The sequence below is a fragment of the Dysidea avara genome, chromosome 1 (assembly GCF_963678975.1).
Source record: "Dysidea avara chromosome 1, odDysAvar1.4, whole genome shotgun sequence".
Lineage (NCBI taxonomy): Eukaryota > Metazoa > Porifera > Demospongiae > Dictyoceratida > Dysideidae > Dysidea > Dysidea avara.
In genome coordinates this window covers 51,990,258-52,011,823 of record NC_089272.1, presented here as the reverse complement: position 1 = coordinate 52,011,823, position 21,566 = coordinate 51,990,258, and the positions used below count along the sequence as shown (strand labels likewise).

Below are 21,566 nucleotides of genomic sequence, written 5' to 3'. Positions count from 1 at the left end.
TCCACTTTCAGACAAATGAATGCAAACAATATTATTGTACAAATAGCACAAACATGAGTTGATTACACAACAAGGGAAGAAATAAAAAGCTAATTCACTATATGTAGCTCTATCCATACACTCCTTAATAAAATTCCAGTAACGACTAGGTTTAGTATTGCCTTATACGCACAGAGGCTTGCTGAATGGACAGAGGCAACAGACAAAAATCATTTGGTGAGGTTTTCAGAATTTACCCTAACATCAAATGATAGAAGCCAAGTTAATTGACAGTACAAGTTATGGTTGATCCATTGATACAGAAAACATAAAATGTCAATTGTGCCTTTTAACACTCACTTCCTGACACCAAGTGATCTCTTCATAGCAAATCATGAGTACTTAGTAACTGACTATCTAATCCAAAACAGCCAAGCTGTAAAAAAAGAGTGCGGCCCTGAGAAAGGCTATGGTGAAAAAAGATGTGAAATCCAAGGTGGCGGCCAAGAAATGGCTGTGATGGTAAAAATTTTAATAACGACAATTCAAGTGAATTTTGTGCCAAGACCAAGCGGCACCAAATTCACCTGAATTGTTGTTATTAAAATTTTTACCATTAACCTACCATCACAGCCATTTCTTGGTCGCCACCTTGGATTTCACATCTTTTTTCACCATAGCCTTTCTCAGGGTCGCACTCTTTTTTTACAGCTTGGCTGTTTTGGATTAGATTTCACTTCTTTTTGTATTTGTATACCCCAAAGCCGGCCTACGGCCGGCTTTAGGGCTTTTTAACCTGTCATTTTTTCTTTACTACAGGAAGAAGAAAAGATGAAGCAGGGTGATTTCTTTGTAGCTGACCTCTCTGCAAGGTGATCCTTCTAGCTAATCTCTCTACCGGATGACTTGTTTGTAGCTGAACTCTCTACAGGGTGATTTGTTTGTAGCTGAACTCTCTACAAGGCGATTTGCTTGCAGCTAAACTGCTGAACTCTCTACAATGTAACTTCTTCTAGCTGAACTCTCTACGGGTGGCTTGTTTCTAGCTGAACTCTCTACAGGGTGATTTGTTTCTAGCTGAACTCTCTACAAGGTAACTTCTTCTAGCTGATCTTTCTACAGGGTGATTTGTTTGTAGCTGAATTCTCTACAGGGCAATTTGTTTGCAGCTGAACTCTCTACATGGTAGTTTCTTTGTAGCTGAACTCTCTACAATGTGACTTCTTCTAGCTGAACTCTCTACAGGGTGACTTGTTTCTAGCTGATCTCTCTACAGTGTAACTTGTTTCTAGCTGAACTCTCTACAGGGTGATTTGTTTGTCTAGCTGAACTCTCTACAGGGTGACTTGTTTCTAGCTGATCTCTCTACAGTGTAACTTGTTTCTAGCTGAACTCTCTACAGGGTGATTTGTTTGTAGCTGAACTCTCTACAATGTAACTTCTTCTAGCTGAACTCTCTACAAGGTGACTTGTTTGTAGCTGAACTCTCTACAAGGTAACGTCTTCTAGCTGATCTTTCTACAGGGTGATTTGTTTGCCTCTACAGGGAAATTTGTTTGCAGCTGAACTCTCTACATGGTAGTTTCTTTGTAGCTGAACTCTCTACAATGTAACTTCTTCTAGCTGAATTCTCTACAGGGTGACTTGTTTGTAGCTGAACCCTCTACAGGGTGATTTGTTTGTAGCTGAACTCTCTACAAGGTAACTTCTTCAAGCTGATCTTTCTACAGGGTGATTTGTTTGTAGCTGAATTCTCTACAGGGCAATTTGTTTGCAGCTGAACTTTCTACATGGTAGTTTCTTTGTAGCTGAACTAGCTCTCTACAATGTAACTTCTTCTAGCTGAACTCTCTAAAGGGTGACTTGTTTGTAGCTGAACTCTCTACATGGTAGTTTCTTTGTAGCTGAACTTTCTACAATTTAACTTCTTCTAGCTGATCTCTCTACAGGGTGACTTGTTTCTAGCTGAACTCTCTACAGGGTGATTTGTTTGTAGCTGAACTCTCTACAAGGTATCTTCTTCTAGCTGATCTTTCTACAGGGTGATTTGTTTGTAGCTGAATTCTCTACAGGGCGATTTGTTTGCAGCTGAACTCTCTACATAGTAGTTTCTTTGTAGCTGAACTCTCTACAATGTAACTTCTTCTAGCTGAACTCTCTACAGGGTGACTTGTTTCTAGCCGATCTCTGTACAGGGTGACTTGTTCCTAGCTGAACTCTCTACAGGTGATTTGTTTGCATCTGAACTCTCTTACATGGTGGTTTCTTTGTAGCTGAACTCTCTACAAAGTGACTTCTTCTAGCTGATCTATCTACAGGATGACTTGTTTCTAACTGAACTCTCTACAGTGTTATCTGTTCATAGCGAAACTTTCTACTGGGTGATTTGTTTGCAGCTAAACTCTTTGCATGATTGTTTCTTTGTAACTGAACTCTCTACAAGGTAACTTCTTCTAGCTGATCTCTCTACAGGATGACTTGTTTCTAACTGAACTCTCTACAGTGTGGTCTGTTCATAGCGGAACTTTCTACTGGGTGATTTGTTTGTAGCTAAACTCTTTGCATGATTGTTTCTTTGTAACTGAACTCTCTACAATGTGACTTCTTCTAACTGATCTCTCTACAGGATGACTTGTTTCTAACTGAACTCTCTATAGTGTGATCTGTTCATAGCGGAACTTTCTACTGGGTGATTTGTTTGCAGCTAAACTCTTTGCATGATTGTTTCTTTGTAACTGAACTCTCTACAAGGTAACTTCTTCTAGCTGATCTCTCTACAGGGCAATTTGTTTGTAGCTGAATTCTCTACAGGGTGATTTATTTGAGCTGAACTCTCTACATGATGGCTTCTTTGTAGCTGAACTCTCTATTAGGTACCTTCTTCTAGCTGATCTGACTACAGGGTGACTTGTTTGTAGCTGAGTTCCCTACAGGATAACTTGCAATGTAATATAATTGAGTAAATTATACATGCAGCTGAATGCTTTATTAGGGTGACTGTTCTATTAGAGTATCTCGATCTCGCATTTGCTGCACGTAGTTTCCTTTCGAATCATAACTCAGTGATTTGTAATCCGATTCTTCTGTACTACTGCAAGAACTTTCTATGATGATTATTCCAGCTACATACTGATTTTCAGCTCGTTGCTCTAAGCGGTTTGCCTGGTAGACACGAAAACTAATAGTTTTTTTATTCATAAAAATCGATCGCGTAATTTTGACACAGGTTGGGTTTTGTGTCATATCTCCATGGTCTTTATCTCGATTCTTTTCAAACTACAAAAAGGCACTCCTACGATGGTTGCCCATCTACATATCAATTTTCAACTAATTCCTCCAAGGGGTTTACCCTGTAGGCGTGACAGACCTTCGACCTTATTTTACGCAAATAATCGGTAATAACTCCCTGAATGTTCATCGGATTCCTACCAAAGTTGGTACGGAGATCCGCCGTAATGAGCCCTTTAAGTGTGCCAAATTTCAGCCCAATCCGAGCACGCATTCGTGTTTTATGGCGAATTTTGCGAAGTGTGCGAAATGAAGAAGATGAAGAAGAAAAAAACGAAGAAATTAAAACGAAATTTTGTTCGCTCGTATCTCGGAAATGGCTGGAGCGATTTTCTTCAAATTTGGTATGTAGACTCCCCGTCTCTAGCAAATTTGGTTCCAATCGGATAAGGGATCACAGAGCTACATAGGTGTGAAAATTGCGTTTTCTTTCTTCCTGTTAATATACTCACGGTGTGGCGCGCCGGCTTCTTGGGCCGCACGACACACTATCGTGTGTCTTGATCTGCGAAGCCATTTGATAACCAAAAAAACACCTCAGTACCAGCACACACACACAACAGACTACTCAAATAGAGGGCCAACCACTGCGGTCAACTAGATGAAAAGCTGTGAGGATACAATTTTTGTTCCTTATGCAAGACTGAAATGTTTTGCAGAGTGTTGATAGGTGGAACATTGTTAGCACAAGCTCCCGCATGTGCAGCTTGGCATATTCTCACACACTTTCCACATGCATTATAGGTTGTCCCAACCTTGGTTTCTCCTCCAGACTTCTACTACACCACAAACCATCTTTGTGTACATAGGCCTATTCAATACCATTACTAGTGCATAGACAGCATACGAGCTGCAGGAGCAATACTACCATATGGCTACCTAATGCTTGGTAACCAGATAATAAAAATTGCTGCAATAAATCATATTTGTAATTGTTTTAAGCAAAGATGTTGTGAAATTCCTCACACTCTAATACCTTCTTATTATCAGTAGAGACCTATTACTAACACATTCAGTAATATACATAGCTACACAATGGCACATGTTCACGCACACACACACAATGAGAAATAGTAAGAGAGCATTAGACACTTCAATAGTTACTTACATTGCGATCATCACAAGTGACAAGCAGGCCAGGAGAAGAGCAATTACTGTTGTAAGATGATATCTCATCCTATTCTTTCTGCTTGGTGAAAGATTGGATCACTAAATGTCATAAGTTTTGTTTGTTGATCGGATGGCGTTGTACTATTGGGATATCTTTTTATGCAAAATCTTTCTTTGATTTGTGAATAATCCACGGAAGTAATTAATATCAGAGAGGTTGCGTTGTTGCGGTGGTGAACACAAAGAGAAAACAAAGCAAAGCAGAAATATGCATGAGGTCAGATGACAATAATATGGAACTTGATTAGTTTTTCTAGTGCAGAAGATATAATTAGCAGCCTGGCCAACAGAATATACTAAGCAGAAATATGTATGAGGTCAGATGACAAAATTAATGTAGAATTTGATTCGCTTTTCTACAGCTGGCTGAAGACCGACTGTGGGTGCACGCCTGGTTTATTGAAATTGTTTTTGTATGTGTGTGTATATGTGTGGCTACCTATCTACCTAAGTTTGTTGTCCGTACGTACCATGTGAGCAAAATCATTAAATGGTAAAAGCAGCTTGCACGTAATAAGTAAAAGTGAAATAAAGTCTGTATTAAACTTCTGCACAGATAAACTTTGCTCTGAAGTGGTTTCTTTTTGGCGGTCTGAAATACAGGTGTGGTGACTGTTCTCAGATTTTGTGAATTGTCTTCCCTTCGAGCTTTACAGGCATTTAACAGCTGAAAAACAATGGTGCAGGTCTCGTAGACTACCAGGAATAGCCTATCCCTTCAAGCTGGTTAAAAGGAATGTGACCAGTGTTTATCCTAGGGCTGTTAGGAGGGGAACGTCCTCCCCCCTAAAATCTCACACTTGTTCCTAAAATTGTGAGTGACTATTACACTGCACTTAGGTTAAGCTTGCTATTAAATGGAGCACAAAACTTATCAAAAATACTCTCAGATTCAATCTCAGCTTTAATATGTAAAATTTTTCCCAGTTAAAAATTACAAATGCAACCTTAAAAATGCTCTCAGATTCAACATCAGATCATTAATTGTTAAAAATCTGCTATATAGGGTACTTGATTATACAACTAACAAAAAATTCCTACATCACTATAGTGGCTATTCAATATCTGAGAGCCCAAGTTTACCCGGCTTCTTAGTTTGTTTGTTTTTGTTGTTAATACCATACCTGTTTCACTGCCCGTACAAAAGTCTCAATAGTAGCAGTGAAATTTATCCCCGTATTTCACTGACAGCAGTGAAAAAGTTCTAATTGCAATTTCATTGGCTAGAATTTATGTTAACAATGTAGCGCCAATTAGTGTCGACGCGTGTTTAGTACATAGTGACAAATTGCGTACATAGCAAAGCTAATGCACAGCATGCGCATATGCAGCGAGTATGGTATTAACTGGGAATAGCATGGGTAGCAGTGAAATTTGGGATAAATACCACTCTTGTTGTATTGGAAATGGTAAATTTCACTCGGCTTCGCCTCGTGAAATTTATCCCCATTTCCAATACAACACTCGTGATATTTATCCCAAATTTCACTGCTACCCATGCTATTACTAGTACAAATAGCATACTTAACTTTCAAAAAATGTCTTTAAATTCAATCTCAGAAAGTGTATTTTAAAAGTTGCTAAGCCAGTTTACTTTCAAACCGTGATGGCATGCACAGCCAGCAAAATACCCTGAGATTTAATCTCAGAAAGCCTCATTTAAAAAAAATTCCATAATCATGAAACCCTAATGTTCTGAGTAATATTGAATTTCAAATAGCCTAAGTCTCTTGGAAGACATCCATCCATGCAGATCTTCCAATTAGTTAGTGCTTTGTGGTATCATATATACAGTGATGGTCAATACATGCAATATCTCAGTGATCTCACACAAATTGTTTATTTGATATCAGAGATTCAATATAATATGCGGTGTACTACTGTATACTAATAGAATAATTGTGTACATGATCGAGATGCACATGGTTGTCCTAGATATTACATCATTATGTCATCACTACTACACTCATGCATCAAGCTCTACCAACCATAAGATCTGGCTTCACCTACACACAAAAAACAAAACCGACTGCACTCATGACACAGCCATATGACCTGCAGCCAAATTCTTGAGTCCCTCCCAAAGGAGAAATCCTAGAATAGATAATGGACATGGCCCTTACATATGTGAACAAAAACGAAGGGCAGTTTTGAGGTTTTGTCAAGAGAATTCGTGTGAAAAAAAAAAACAAGATGGTCAAACTATAAAACAGTTTAGAAGATACGTACTTCTGTGCATAATATATATGTTGCAAAAAGTGGTTTGTTTAACAAGCACTTCATTAGCAGTGCATAGCAATGTAATTGTATGAATTACAATATCCAAAATTACAATAAATTAATTATGTATTATTGTAAAACCAAAAACCTAATAACTAAAATAATAACATAGTAATACATAGTTGGTTAATTCCAGTTAGCTGCATGGGCACCTGGTTTTTACAAGTAGCACAACATCAACTTGTTTCTCAAATATTTGTCTTTGCCTTTGGTGTAAGAATGACCCATAGGACATTACTTACCCAGCAATGGGTTTGCCTGGCTATGGAGAACATGATGGTGCAAATTACGGACATCTCCATACAAGACTGATTTCATAAGTTATAGCCTTTCTATTACGTGCCTGCAGTTTATTTTTTGTTATCCCCGCAAAAATATTTTTTTTTGTTTTCTTACCACTTTGTAGTGCTATAAATTCTAAAGTATTTGCTTCTAGGGCAGAAACTTAGCTATGGCTATCTAGATAAAGGAAAAGCAATATAATGGAATTTGAAAAATGTGCGAACCTTGCAAGACACATGGTAGTGTGTCATGCGGCCCAAGAAGCTGGCATGCCACACTGTGAGTATATATGATACACTTGACAGTTTCATTAGCATCCAACTAAGTTTCTTGTCCCATAGCATACTAACCTAGGTATCCTGGTTCTTGGATTGTCCATAAGATAACACTTGCAGGCAGCTTGATGATGGTAGCATCTTAACCACGTGCATCATCTAAAACTTGTGTGGGTGGGTCTAATATTATGAGATCAACATCAACACTTTCAGGCCTGTTATTATTTGCCTAATCACTATAGGTACAGTATGGTAACCACTCCACGAGTTTCTTCCACCCCACAAGTTTGCTCATCTTGAATACTACAGTGAATGCCATCCAATTCTAACTCAGTAAAGATCTTCCTGCGAAGTAAAGATAGAGCTTGATCAGTAATTCTTTACTCAGTAAACGGTGTTTCTGGGTATGACTGATGCCATAGCGTGTACATTCTAACACAATATCCACGTTCACTTGGGTTTGTTTCATATGTAATAACAGTGTAAGACAGCTTCGTTTCTGTTCTGGACCAACTGTGACACTGAGGAAGAGAACCATTGTTATTCCAATAGATCTTCACTCTACTCACTCTCAGACAATAAAATCACCAGTTCTCAGTAAAAATACTGTAGTTCTAGCCAGTGTTGGGAGTAACACGTTACTTATGTAGCGCATTATGTAATATTATTACTTTGTGGTAACTAAGTAATATGGTAACTAAGTAATATAACGAAATACGCTATGAGAACAGGTAATATAACTAAAGTTATTTTACTTACAAATGTAACGCGTTACCTAAGTAATATAGTTACTGTAACGAATCTAATATTACGTAATATTATTACTACAAGTAACGAAGTTACTAATCTCGTTAGTAATCCACCGAGTAACGCCTAGCCACAACGAAGTAATGAAGCCTACTGAATGAAGCTTATTCACTAGCTTCTTACTCATAACCAAGATTTGCACATTGTCCAACAACGCAATCATGTCACGTGATAAGGACACGTGACAGCTTAAGGCTGTGGACACAAAGTTATTATAATATGTAATATTATTATAGTTATGGGTAATATGTAACTGTATTTAAATAGCTCTGTAGCAAATATGTAACTAGTTACTTTAAAAAGTAACTTGCCCAACACTGGTTCTAGGATCACCTTCAGGACGAAACTGCTAACAGAATAATAGAAGGGCAATAACTAAAGTCAGATGACGAATTACATCACACTTCTTTATCAACACACCATAGCCAGCACTCAGAGCAGTGTGTGTGCGCGCAGAAATGCATACACAGGCAAGGGAGTTTGACTAGCATCATAAATCATAAAAGGCAAGTGAGTTATAGTGGTATTAATTGATTTGTTCATACTGTATTGCACAGATGTAGGTGTGAGATGTCTCTGAAGGTGTAAGAAGAGAGGCTATGCATGGCAAGGTAGTGATCGAAGGCCAGCACAATCAGCATATGATCCCAAATCAAGGCAATATGGCACAGACTAAAGGCCACTGGTAGCTAAGTCAGTGGTAATGTCACATTGATGTCTTGGAAATGGTTATTATTATTATTATATTATTTAATAATTGTAAACCTCATAAATGAGTATAATACAATATATAAAGTCATTGGTTGGTCCTATTAACAAAAATAACCACCATCTTGTCAGGTATGATGTGGCAAATCCGTTGAACATCATTCCAAGTCCATGTACTATATGATTATTATTATAACGTTTTACAGTGACCAGCACTGAAGGTCTGACAGCAACATGTGCTGCAGCCTTAGGATTATCTGATTCAGACTTAAACAATGACTTATAGCTAGTATGTGGAAGTTATGGCCACTTACATTTTGACAGAAGTTATGGCCATTTATATTTCAATAAAGAATAACGCCTTGAGCAGTTGCACTGAAGCCATCTGACTGTGAACTCGGTTGCATAAACAAGTGACCTCATCATGTATTCACTTTAAATGTCATGTATCTATTTTTAGTAGTTAACTATATACGCTTTATTATTCATTTTGCTTTATAGTATTCACACTGTCTGCAAGAGAGTTCAACCTGGATCAGTTGGCACAGTTCACAGACCATATTCTTGATGCTTCACCCACACCAACTGTTGCAGCAACAGATAGCATTACAACCCAACTCACAGCCCAAGTCAACTATCTCACTAAATACTTAAGATGAGCTAACCTCCAAATTGTCACAAACACCATCAACAAATTCTTGTGTTCACCCAGTGGGATACTGACGATCTTCTACTCCTTTCAACAATAACAGCAATCTCTGCTTGTACTACTGGATGTTCGGTAAGCAAGCCAAGAAATGTCAGCCAGTTGGGAAGCTTCCAGGCCGGCCGCTAGAGGTGACAAGTGCCACCAGCCAAACACTTAGTCACCTGCTATTTTTGACTGCTGACCATTGTTTTTTATTGATACAGGTGATAAAGTCAGCATCATCCTCTTCTACCATTTAGCATAAGAACAAGCAGGTGTTCAGGCAGATATCCACACTCCGATCATTATAGCTTGGTGAAATAACTGTTTTTGAGTGGACAAAAGTATCAAATTTTGCATACAGTTTGCCAGCTAGGTGGTACTAATTAAAGTTAGACTAGGAGCCCTCATTCAATTTTTAGCACATGCCCCCCTAAAAAGAAAATGACTGCGCTGGTGTTAAAAATGTTCAACTTTTCAGCTAAACAGAACATTTTCATGGTAAATAACAATTTTGTACTCTACAATTAATGAAAACTATATTATGGTATTTGTGTTCACTAAGAGCTTAAAGAGTCATTACATTTACAGTAACAAAGTGGCGAGCATGTTAAATTAACTTTTCCACACTTGCAGTTTATACAGTCTTCTTTACAAGAACATTTGATTAGTTCACTACACGCTTTTGATACATTGGGAATTGTCATCTAAAGTGGCTGCCATGACTGTGTAGATGAAGTCTTGGTCCAAGCAAAACCTTGTGGGGATGGAATCATCTGCTGTACCTGAGTACTGGTTGTCCATATTCCAGCCTGGTAAATTGCCCGTTGTGAGTGCTGTAGAAGTGCATTTTGGGTAAGTGGCATCCTGTCCATACTTTGGCTCTTGCAGCAAAACAGATCTTTTCTTGCATCATTTACAGAACTAAGTGGACTTGTCTTGTCATACAGGATCACTGTAAACCATTCAATTTTCTGAAAATGAATAGAATCATTATTCAAAAATTCAAAAGGATGAGAAGCCAGGTATTGGAATGTCTCAGTGACAATTTCTCATGCTTATCAAGTCTGCTTTGCTAGCTTCTTACCCTTGCCTCTAAATGCTGAAGTGGTATCACAGCCAGTCAGTGCATGAAATACAGGTAGTGCTCGTGACCTTGGTTCTCCAATGGTGGTACAAAAATTCTGGTATCTGCTTATTCGTGGTTGTAGTTTGACATAATTGGATTACCGTCACCCAAAGACACTATAGATTCACCAAATGTAACATAAACAGAGGAAAAGTGGACTCAGAAATCTTTTCTGTGAGAAAGACAAACAGCTCCTTTTTGTTGTTTGGTTCATGGAGAAAATCAGTCCAGTTGCTTGGGATTTTAGTTTCACCTGACACCTTTCTGTGCACACCTTTACCTCTCTTCTCCCTTGTAGACTCTTTCAAGCTATCTGGTATGTATGTGACAATGTCTAATCTCATGCATGCAGCCCTGTAACTGCTTACTTATGTATGGGACAAGCACCTTGTCTGCATATTCGTTAAAAGTACTCACTCCTTTGGTTGATAAAAAGTGGACAACTAATGACAGCACCATCCAGCACTATGCAGTCATATTTTGAAGGTGGGTCAGGTAGTCCTGGTTGGTAGAGACATTTCAGCAGATCAGACTTCGTGTTTGGTAAATGGAGCTTTCCTAAATCAGACAGAGATGGTGAGAAGGATTGTATCTCGTGAGCAAAGAATTCATTTAAGTTTCCATCACGGCTTTGCATGGAAATGTATAGCCGACCAAATAGAGCTACATTGTTCTGAAACGCTTTAATCCTCTTTCCCTGCTTAGATGTTGCTTTCACTTGAGGCCTTTTGAAAAGTTCAAGTAAATTTCTTTTGATTGGAGCATGAATGGAGGAGGTGCAGATTTCAAGAACTTTTGTTACAAAATCCTGGTACGGTTGTTTGCCTGTGTCTTCTAAGGTGTACAGGGCTAGTGCGACTGATTCACCCACACAATTACGATTGTCCAGCATCACAAGTTCTGGAAAATCATCTAAGAAGGGATTCCCCATTCTCTCAGTTGAGCTGAACAGACTGTTAACCTGCTTTTGAAATGTTTTCTGTGTTGTGAGACCCTGCTCATGATTCTGAAAATTCCTTGGGTTGTCTGGATCATTATCAGAAAGGTATTCATCCTCAAACTGCCTTTGTAATCTGGCCAGTTCCGGACCTGATAACATCCATCGCCTGAATGCAGTAGGGTTCTCTGTAAGTCCAACTAAACCACCAGCACCTTTCAAAAATGCATTCTCCTGTTCATGTGCCTGAAATTGCCGAGAAATTATTGTGTTAGTTTTAGATAAAATCCAGTGGTATTGCACTGCAAACTCAGGGCTTGGCAAAGACTTCATGTCTCTGATGTGGACAGGCACCCACCTTGAATAATTAACATGATCCAATGCAATTGCATTGAAAATGGGTAAAGATTTCACTCGGCTTCGCCTCGTGAAATTTCCATTTTCAATGAAGCAAGAGTGGTATTTATCCCAAATTTCATTGCTAAACCCATGCTATTCCCAGTTAATACCATACTCGCTGCATATACATATACATTATATGCTCGCAATTTGTCACTATGTACTAAGCACGCCTCAACACTAATTGGCGCTACATTGTTAACATAAATTTCTAACAGTGTACTCAATTTGTCACTATGTGCTAAGCATGCTTCAACACTAATTGGTGCTACATTGTTAACATAAATTCTAGCCAATGAAATTGCAATTACAACTTTTCAGTGTTACCAGTGAAATACGGGATAAATTTCACTGCTACTATTGAGACTTTTGTGTGGGCAGTGAAACAGGTATGGTATTAACAGTAGAATCAGAATACCTATTTTCATGTTAAAGAGAATTATCTGACTGACAGTAAGGCAAGCCTGTGACTCATGTTTATCTTGATCTTCTAAGTTGGGGTCATTGAAAATATAGGAGACAAGTGATTTGAGGCTAGAAGGCAGTGAATTCTCTTGACAATTTGGTGTGAGACTTCCAGTAAATGATGGCATGGATAATTGAACACATCATTTCAAATAATCAATGCAGTTTTAGCCAAAATAACAGCATGCATCTTCAGAAAAATCCCTGTCCTTTAAAGCTTCCCTTAACATACTTTACATTGCTTTGTTGAAAACAATAATAGTGTTTCTGCCATCATATTGCTCTCGTGCACCTGGGAAGTGTTTCATCAAAAGTTATTTTAGTTTACTGTCTTTACGATGCCTAAATCCTTGAGACGATTCACATACAGAGAATGAATCTTGGAAAGCTTCAAGAGTAGTATTCCTAATTCTACACTTTTCTCTATATAGCTTGCCAGTTCTACAAATACCCTGGACTCACTCATTCTCACTTCATCCATGCTTTGTTTACTTTCATCTTGATTTAATTTTCTTATGTGACTTCTGTAACGATTACTCAGTGAGGTAAGGCATTTCAAGTGGTACTTCAGTTCCTTTGCAAAGAGATCTCCTCCATCACTGTGAGCCAAAAGCTGACTATCCTGTAGTGCTGTGATCATTTTCTGTATATTATAATCAGCATCAAATGTTTAAACCAGATGGAGATCACCTTCTTCTTGTCCTTTCCCACAGAATATACAGTTGTAAACTTCCATTGCTTGTCATTTCCAAGGTGGCCTTTTTTCAGGCTCATTGTCTGTATTGTTAGCTTTCCTTTTCTGTGCCTTTGCCAACTTAGCATTATTATACTTTAAATGACAAGATTTGTGCCAAGAAGCATTATGTGCTGCAAAATCAACAGCACTTAGTTCATACTGAAAATGTATTTTAGTGGGAAGAGCATTAATATCACTGAACTGTTTTACATTGGCTAAGAATGATTCATAGGCATCCGTCACCTTGTCACAAATTCTTCCAGGAATATGCATTGGGCATTTCAGTGGTTCAGATGTAACTTCCTGGCAAATGATACATCTCTTCCAGTCAATCTCCATGTTCTACACAAACATTGCAATGATAGTTTACCATTCCTACAAATTAGCTACTAGGCTACTAACTCACCAAGGCTACTAACTCACTTACTCACCTACTAACTCACTCACCAACTCACTAGGATACTGGCTCTTGGCAGCTGCGAAATCAGCAATGAATTTAATAAAGGTTATGAGCAGGTTCCTGTCTACATGGCATCTGTTGATGGTTGATGGCAATGAATTTAGTAAACACTATGAGAAGGTCCTGTATACATGGCTTCTGTTGATGGTTGATGGTTTCAGTTGTTGCCACAAGTACAAGTATTGAATGGCTTCCGTCCGACCAAACAAATTAGTAAAGAAATAATATTTACAGAAATAAAACTATGTGTATATGTCACTACTATAGTACGTTCACGTTGAGCTGAATCCTCAAAAACATTTAATAACTCATGGATGCAATTACACATGATCTTGAAATTTGGCTCATTTGTAGTACTGCTTGATCCGCTAAAAATATTTTGAAATCTTTTTGTTCAAATGTTTGACATAATATTTACGGCCAATCAAAATTTTCACAATACATTTCCTATGGGGAAGCCATGTAAGCACAGTGTCCATTACAGCCCTTTCCCGAACTTGTAATGGAGCCAAACTGTACATGTCTGTTGTTGACACCTTTACTGTTACCAATAATCATCTGGTTGGCTGAAATGTTAACTCTGTTGAGAAAAAATCCACTTTTAATTTTTAGCTGTTTTTCAGGATTCAGCTCAACGTGAACATACTATAGAGAAATTCACAAGGGCTCTTAGGATAATATTGATCAGTGTCATAAAAGAGTGTCATGCAAAATTTGGCACTTTGTCTGCTCAATAACTGTAATGCTAAAAATGACGCTAAGCTACCTGACTATTAGAGCCGACACCCAGAGAAAATATGGGTGACCTATTCAACATGAAACATGGATGACTGATTGACATGACAACCAATCTCAAACACAAGGTACATTAATCCTGCAGTAGGATAGTGAGTAAAAAAATCACTACAAGCTTCTTATGATTCAGTGATCATTCCATGTTATGAAGAGACATTACAGCCCAGATATTTCTGGCCACAGACAGTCTAAAGTTGTTTCTTTTGACAGGTGGCTATATCGATGGCAACAGTTATTTGAATGTAGTTATTAACTCTAACATTTCACCTTCACCAGTCATCCTCACCACCACACAGTCATCATGTACTGCTATTCCCTTATTGTCCCAGTCAACATCACAACAGCTTAGAACTCACTCTGGTTGCCACATACATTGGCCTAAACGATTAGCAGACTACAGACCACTCACATAGCAGTTCACTGGAGTACAAAGCAGCTACAGCATCTGACTGTGAACTCTGTTGCACAAACAAGTGACCTCATCATGCACACGTCACACTTGAATTATCATGCATCTATTTTTAGTAGTTAATTAAGGTGGTTCTGATTCAGTATAGTTTCTGTATGACTTCACCATGAAGGGCCTGAAACAAGCATACTATTTACTAACAAAAATCAATGAAGCATTTTGTTCTCTATGCTTTACAACAAACAGGAGCTCTCTGTGATGTGTGTACTATACTGTGAGTTCCAAGTTTAATGTCTCAGAGTGTATACTTCCTTTGCACTTGGCACTGGATTTACTGTTAGACATTATTTACCTGATTATCAATCATACTTTTCTTATGCTCACATGCCAATGTCACACAAGATTTGAAATAGGTTTTTTTTTTAAATTCGCCACTACCAGGCAGAAGTGAGTTTAACAATACAGCGCTTGCTAATGCACCCATCAATGTCATGTCCCATCCCCCCACCCCCGGGTAGGATGGGAGAATACAGGGGATTTGACAAAGTATAGTGACAAATTCTTCAGTACTGGGGCTAAGAAGCTTGTCAAAACCCCACTATGTTAAAACTTCACCACAATGTGCCTACATCACACCAAGCTGCAATCGGCTTCCACACAATTGCAGCTTATTTACTACTACTGCTTGCCCATTCAAAATTTGAGTCATATCTTGAACCAACTGTTCATTTTGCATGAGGCTTCATGCTGTGTGATGTGCACTTACATAACATAAATTATATTCATTTACAAATGACAGGAAATGATGGTCAACCACAGTAATGAATACAATCAAGACTCACTATTGCTTGCATAACACTGTTGAAGTCTTATGAAAACTGTACCAGGCCACCTTCCAAAAGTAGAGTGCGGGTGGGTGGGTCATTACCATTATCCCTATACTTTCCACAACATATACCTCTATACTCTCCAGGGCTTGATACTGTCTGCATAACAGGCAATATTTGCCAATTTAGCTAACTCAACATAGCTAGTTTGGCATCTTTCCTCTTTAGATGTAGCTACACAATTATAGCCCTTCATCACGTGATCAGTTCCACTTGAGGATTAACTCTTACTTGTAAACTTCATCAAATATTTCACATTCTCTTGGTTAGCTAAATAATGCGTAGCCATTGTACAAGTGCAGCAGTTTTGAAAACTGAACTGCACATCCTTAATATTGGTTAATCAGATGAAATAGTGATTAAATCGTTAATAATGGGGAAATATGTGTAGCAGCAAAAAAATACATGCTGGCACTGATAAACAACAGAAAATCATTAATAGTGGCCTTAGCTTATTGTATTCGTGAACTGATAATTGTCTTGTAACCATATTCTTTTTACTGGTCTTGTGTCCTTTTGTATTTCTTGTGTATATACAGTATGATCAGTGTTGTATGGAAATTAACTTGTTAAACAAAGTTAATGAAGGGAGATAATTTGTGTGTGTTTGGTGGTGTAGCAACACATTGCAGCTAGCCAGCATTAAATAGATATGTAGCACACCTGCAGGCATCACAATGCTAGTGTAGTATAGAACAGTAGGTATTAATTGGAAAATATGTACACATGCGCAGGAAAAATACCACATGTATGGATCATTCCAAATGTGTAACTGGCTAGAATGAGAAGTGAACAATATCAGCTTGAAACACTTGGCTGATTATTCATGGTTCTTTATTTAACGACCAACATTAATATCAATCTACATCAGTGTGAGTTGGAGCAATTTTTCTTAGATTTAGTTTGGCAACCGTACAAAACTGATTTGTTTATCCTTTTCCTTTCATTCAAACACTTAAACCTTGATATCATTCAATTTCCCATTCATCAAGGAATTCATTAAAGTTTATCCCATCCCTGTATATCAAAATAATTATATGCGAATGCTACATTAATTAATGTAACTGTGTATATTAACATCTTATTTGACTCAGTTTACGCCTTAAAGGTTACACCAAAAATACTGATAACAATCCCAAAACAAGGCAACCTCTGAAATTAATGCTACATTGATTTGTTGGAGCACATGCACATTAATCCTTTGCAAGATTGAAAGAACAACTTAATCATGATGCAACGTATCAAACTTGTTGTTTAATTTGATACCATAAATGACAAAGTTTGACACAAAGTGAATCAGCATATTAAGCAATTTGGCAAACGAAAGGTTGGAAAATTTACCATGCAGCCAACACTGAATAATAAATTGGCAAATGAAATTTGGCATACTCGATATGACTTCCCGAATTTGCCAAACTTTAGTTACACCAAACTTTTGTGGTTTGTGGTATATGCATATGCACTTAAATATCCAGGTCACCAGGACAGTTGGTAAGAACAGAAATATATGATTAACTTTATGTGGGTTAGTCAACCTCTTTATTAATTGGATGCTTTGGGTATTAAAGTATAATTGACTGTTGTTTTGCGTACTTGTTGTTGTAGAACATTTCTCTCTTTTATTTGAACAAAGTGACAGTATTGACGCTGACTGTTCTGGAGAACTTTGACCCTGTGATCTTAGTCCTACAAAACCCAACTGGGTAGCAAAAAGTTTTGCTTTTTCCTCCAAAGTATGAGATAAATTAATAGCATTAGCACTTACAAATGTTCTACCAACACACACACACACAAAAAAGAATAACAACCTTATATATATATATATATATACTGTACAACAAGTGCTGTTACATAATACCATGCAGCTTTTGGTTGGTTCTTACACAAATATCTGTCCTCTGTCTCATTTTTGCAATCCTTTTTAAGATTATACTCATAACGATATCTAGTTTCTCGTAATGCTCTTTTGCTTGTACAGTTGTCTGTGGATAATACCTCAACATCACTCCATGTGCTCCACGGCCTATAATGACAACTTCCACAATGCTTGAACCCTTCATGGTCAGGAAGCAGAAGCCTTAATCTAGAATCACATGGCAGGTCAGCCAAAGCTCCACCAGCTGCTACTAAAACAACCAGTAACACTGTAACTTTCTACATCATTACATATAAAACCACTTGTTAATTCTTGCTATTTTATACTCAATTGGGCTGGTAACTTGTATGTCTTTTGAAGCCATATAACATACATTTTTGTATGGAGACAGAAACCAGAAACACTAAAATTACATCTCAAATATGCCTAAGGCATACACTTATAAATAAATAAGAGCACTTCATGGTCACCTTTGTAAAGACCACCCTCTTAACAAAGACCATCTCTTCACATTGTAATAATACCTAAGTTCCAAACATCTATTTCATGGCTTTGTCAAAACAGCTAGGTCAGCTAAAAAGGCTAGGCTCTCAAGGTGATCTCCCTTATGAGATTGTATTTGTTTGATAGCTACAGTAGGTTTTTATCATACAGTACGATATCATACAGTACAATAGTACTGTATATTAGGGACATCGAAAGTGTGGGGGCGATCCGTGATATTCAATTCAATTATTAGCTTTATAGTGCAATGCTACACGTGTACATGGCTGCACAATAATAAAAGTGAGTTTGTATACAATTGCACTAAAGGTAATCTTGTAAGTACCGGATCCCATAACTTAAATTAAGTACTATCATTACTTATATAATTACAATTAGCTGCTAAATGTATCAAAGTTGGGTGGCTTGGTATGTTTGGAGCAGATGCTACAAGGACATGTAAAATGGAAACTATGCTGGTTGTCTGGATCGAAGTTTCTCATAAAATGTTGCCATAGGATTTTAGTTAGTTGAAATTTAATGGTAACAAAAGGTTGAGTTAAGTCAATTACTGGTAAGCTGTTGAAAGTTTGAGGAAGTCTGTTGAGGTTTCTTTGTTGATTAGATGACATAAAAACATGTTCAAGTTTGTTACTGGAAGAAGACCTAGTAGAATGATGACAGAATTTGATGAAAGTACAGATGTCGAAATGATCGGATGGATTTTGAATTGATTTTATGAAAAACAGAAGGTTACACTGGTCATAAATATACATTAATGGTAGTAGGTTGAGTTTGATAAGGCGAGTTTTACAATCAGAAACATAATCGTTGAGGATGTATTTGGTAGCTTGGCACTGTATTTTTTCAAGAGCAGAGATATCTTGGATAAGGTAGGGATGCCACAATGGGGAACAATACAGTAGCTGAGACCTTACTAGTGCTATGTACAGAGTTCTTTTAGTTGTAGTGTTAATAGAATGGCTGAATGTACGTCTAAGCAATCCTAGGGTTCGTTAAGCTTTGAATGAAATGTGGTGATAGTGGTTTCTCCAGGACAGGTCAGTGGATAGAATGATACCAAGGTCACGATGGGTGTTGCTAGATATTATCGAGGAATCATCAATGCTGTAAGAAGTAGGGAACCTTGTATTAAAGGAGAGGTGAATAAATTTCTTAGTGTTAAAAGATATGTTTGAGTCTTGAGACCAGTCAAATAAGGAGTTGAGGTCATCCTGGAGTTTGATAGAATCAAGTAGTTCAAAAATGAGTTTGTAGCATTTAGTGTCATCTGCACTGAAAAGATAAAGCATTGGAGTGATGAATGGATAGATACAAATCGTTAATGAAAACTAAGAACAAAAGTGGGCCAAGGATGCTCCCCTGGGGCACACCTGATAAAACTGGAAGTAGAGTTGAGTAGGAACCATTGAGTTGTACACATTGGTATCTATTATAAAGATATGATTTTGTGGCGTGGTGCACTCAAGCGACGACGACAAACACAATTCACAATAATAACCGCTAGAAAGCACATGTACAGAGTCACGTGATGAGATTCTAATTAAGGTTACAATGGCGTATTCTAATTAATGTTACATAACAATTGGTGTACAGTAGTGTGTGCAGTGTTGAGTAAGTTTAATACTATACCAATGTTACATCACTCCCTCACCAGTCTTAGCATCCTATCAAAGATCAGTGTCGTACATAATCATCCAGCCTTGGTGGAGGCCTGCGAACTCTCTGAGGGCGAGTGTCGGGTTGTCTTGGCTCTGGTACATCCTGTGGTGGCAGATTTGTACAACTTATGTATCCTGCTACTCCAGACGTTCGACCAGCTGTAATGTCACTGTAAGAGTGGCCCTTCGGTTTCTGAACCGTAATTTGCTGTGGTGGTGTCTGACAGAGTTTTAGTCGGTTCCTGTGGACCACAAATGTCTGAGTTCCACCAATCAGTTGAATTTTGTAGTTGACAACACCTGGCTTATCTATTACAGTGTAAGGACCCTTCCACAACGATGCGAACTTCTTTGTACTCCCCCTCGGTACCACAGGATTGTACAACCATACTCGATCACCCACCTGTAACTCTTCTGCAGTACCATGATGATCATGTAGAGCCTTTTGCCGAGCATGTTGTGATTTCAGCTGTTCTCGGACAATGTTCTGAGACATTTTCAATTGCTGGTGAGCTGCTTGCACAAACTGGGGATAGGATCGGATTGCACTGGTCTGTATTCGGCTAAGCATCAAATCAATTGGGAGTTGAGGTGAGCGACCAAAGTTGAGGTGATATGGGGTGAAGTTGGTGGATTCATGAATTGCTGTACGGTAGGCAAAGAGGGCCTTGGGAAGTTGGGAATCCCAGTCGTGTTGGTCATTCTCTACCGTTTTTGCCAAGATTGCTTCAATAGTCCGGTTGAATCTTTCTACTTGTCCATTGCCCTCAGGATGGTACGCTGAAGTTCTTGTGGTTGTAAATCCTAACAATTGACAAAGTGATTTGACGACAGCACTACAAAGGTTTGCCCCTTGATCACTATGGATGTAGGTCGGCACTCCATAACGACACACTACCTCATTCAGCAGGATGTTGGCTAGGGTATTAGTTGTGGTATCCTTGAGGGGAAATGCTTCCACCCACTTGGTAAAGAAGTCAGTGATAACGAGGATGTACTTATTCCCTTGTGCTGAAGTTGGGAGGGGCCCCATTATGTCCCAAGACAGTTTCTCGAAAGGTCTGGATGAACTGATGGTCCCTAATGGTGCAGGAGGGTTTGGTTGTGGGGGATTACGCCTCTGACATTGTTCACACTGCTTAACCCAGGACTCCACAGCTTGTTCGTAACCAGGCCAGTAGAAACGAGTTTTTACATGGCCAAGGGTCTTCTTTACCCCAAGGTGACCAAGGTGATCATGCACTTCCTTGAGTACAACAGTTCTGAGACTATGAGGGACAACTGACTGTGTGTGTACCAGCTGGGTGGCAACCTCCTTATATTCGCGGCAAATAATGCCATCTTTGATAAAACATTTCCGTAGGCCTGGGGGGCACCCACTTGGCACAGTCCCTTGTTCCAAATGCTGCTTCAAGACAGCAAGCTCCTGGTCCCGGAGTTGCTCTACCTTAAGTGTGTCCGGGTTGGCCAAGGAGATTTCATCCACGGTTGCTGTGAGCAAGTTTTCTGAGACTGGGGGTATTCTGGAGAGTGTGTCGGCATTGGAGTGACTTGCCCCGCTCTTATATTCAAAAGTGAAATTGAACTGTTGGAGGTATAATAACCAACGGGCAAGACATCCACCAGTGTCTTTAAGTCCCTTGAGTGAAGTCAAGGGGTTATGATCTGTCAACAGTTTGAATGGAAATCCATACAAGTACGGATAAAATTCTTTAACTGCGCTAACAACAGCAAGTGCCTCCCGTTCAATAGTGGAGTAGTTCTTTTCCGCCTTTTGTAACTGGCGACTCCAATATGCAACTACCTTCTCTTAGCCATCTTGTATTTGGCT

General features: G+C 38.5%; 1 protein-coding gene across 1 annotated transcript in view; it reads right to left on the bottom strand.

Annotated features, from left to right (window-relative positions):
- LOC136247371 (uncharacterized) overlaps positions 1-21,354 on the bottom strand; it is a 43,623-nt gene extending 22,269 nt beyond the window's left edge. The window contains exons 1-3 of the mRNA XM_066039029.1: positions 21,340-21,354; positions 19,764-21,296; positions 17,578-17,848 (exon numbers count right to left, since the gene is read on the bottom strand). Of these exons, the coding sequence (XP_065895101.1) occupies positions 17,578-17,848; positions 19,764-21,296; positions 21,340-21,354 (1,819 nt within the window). The remainder of the gene's footprint in view (positions 1-17,577; positions 17,849-19,763; positions 21,297-21,339) is intronic.
- Between the last annotated feature and the right edge of the window lie 212 nt (positions 21,355-21,566).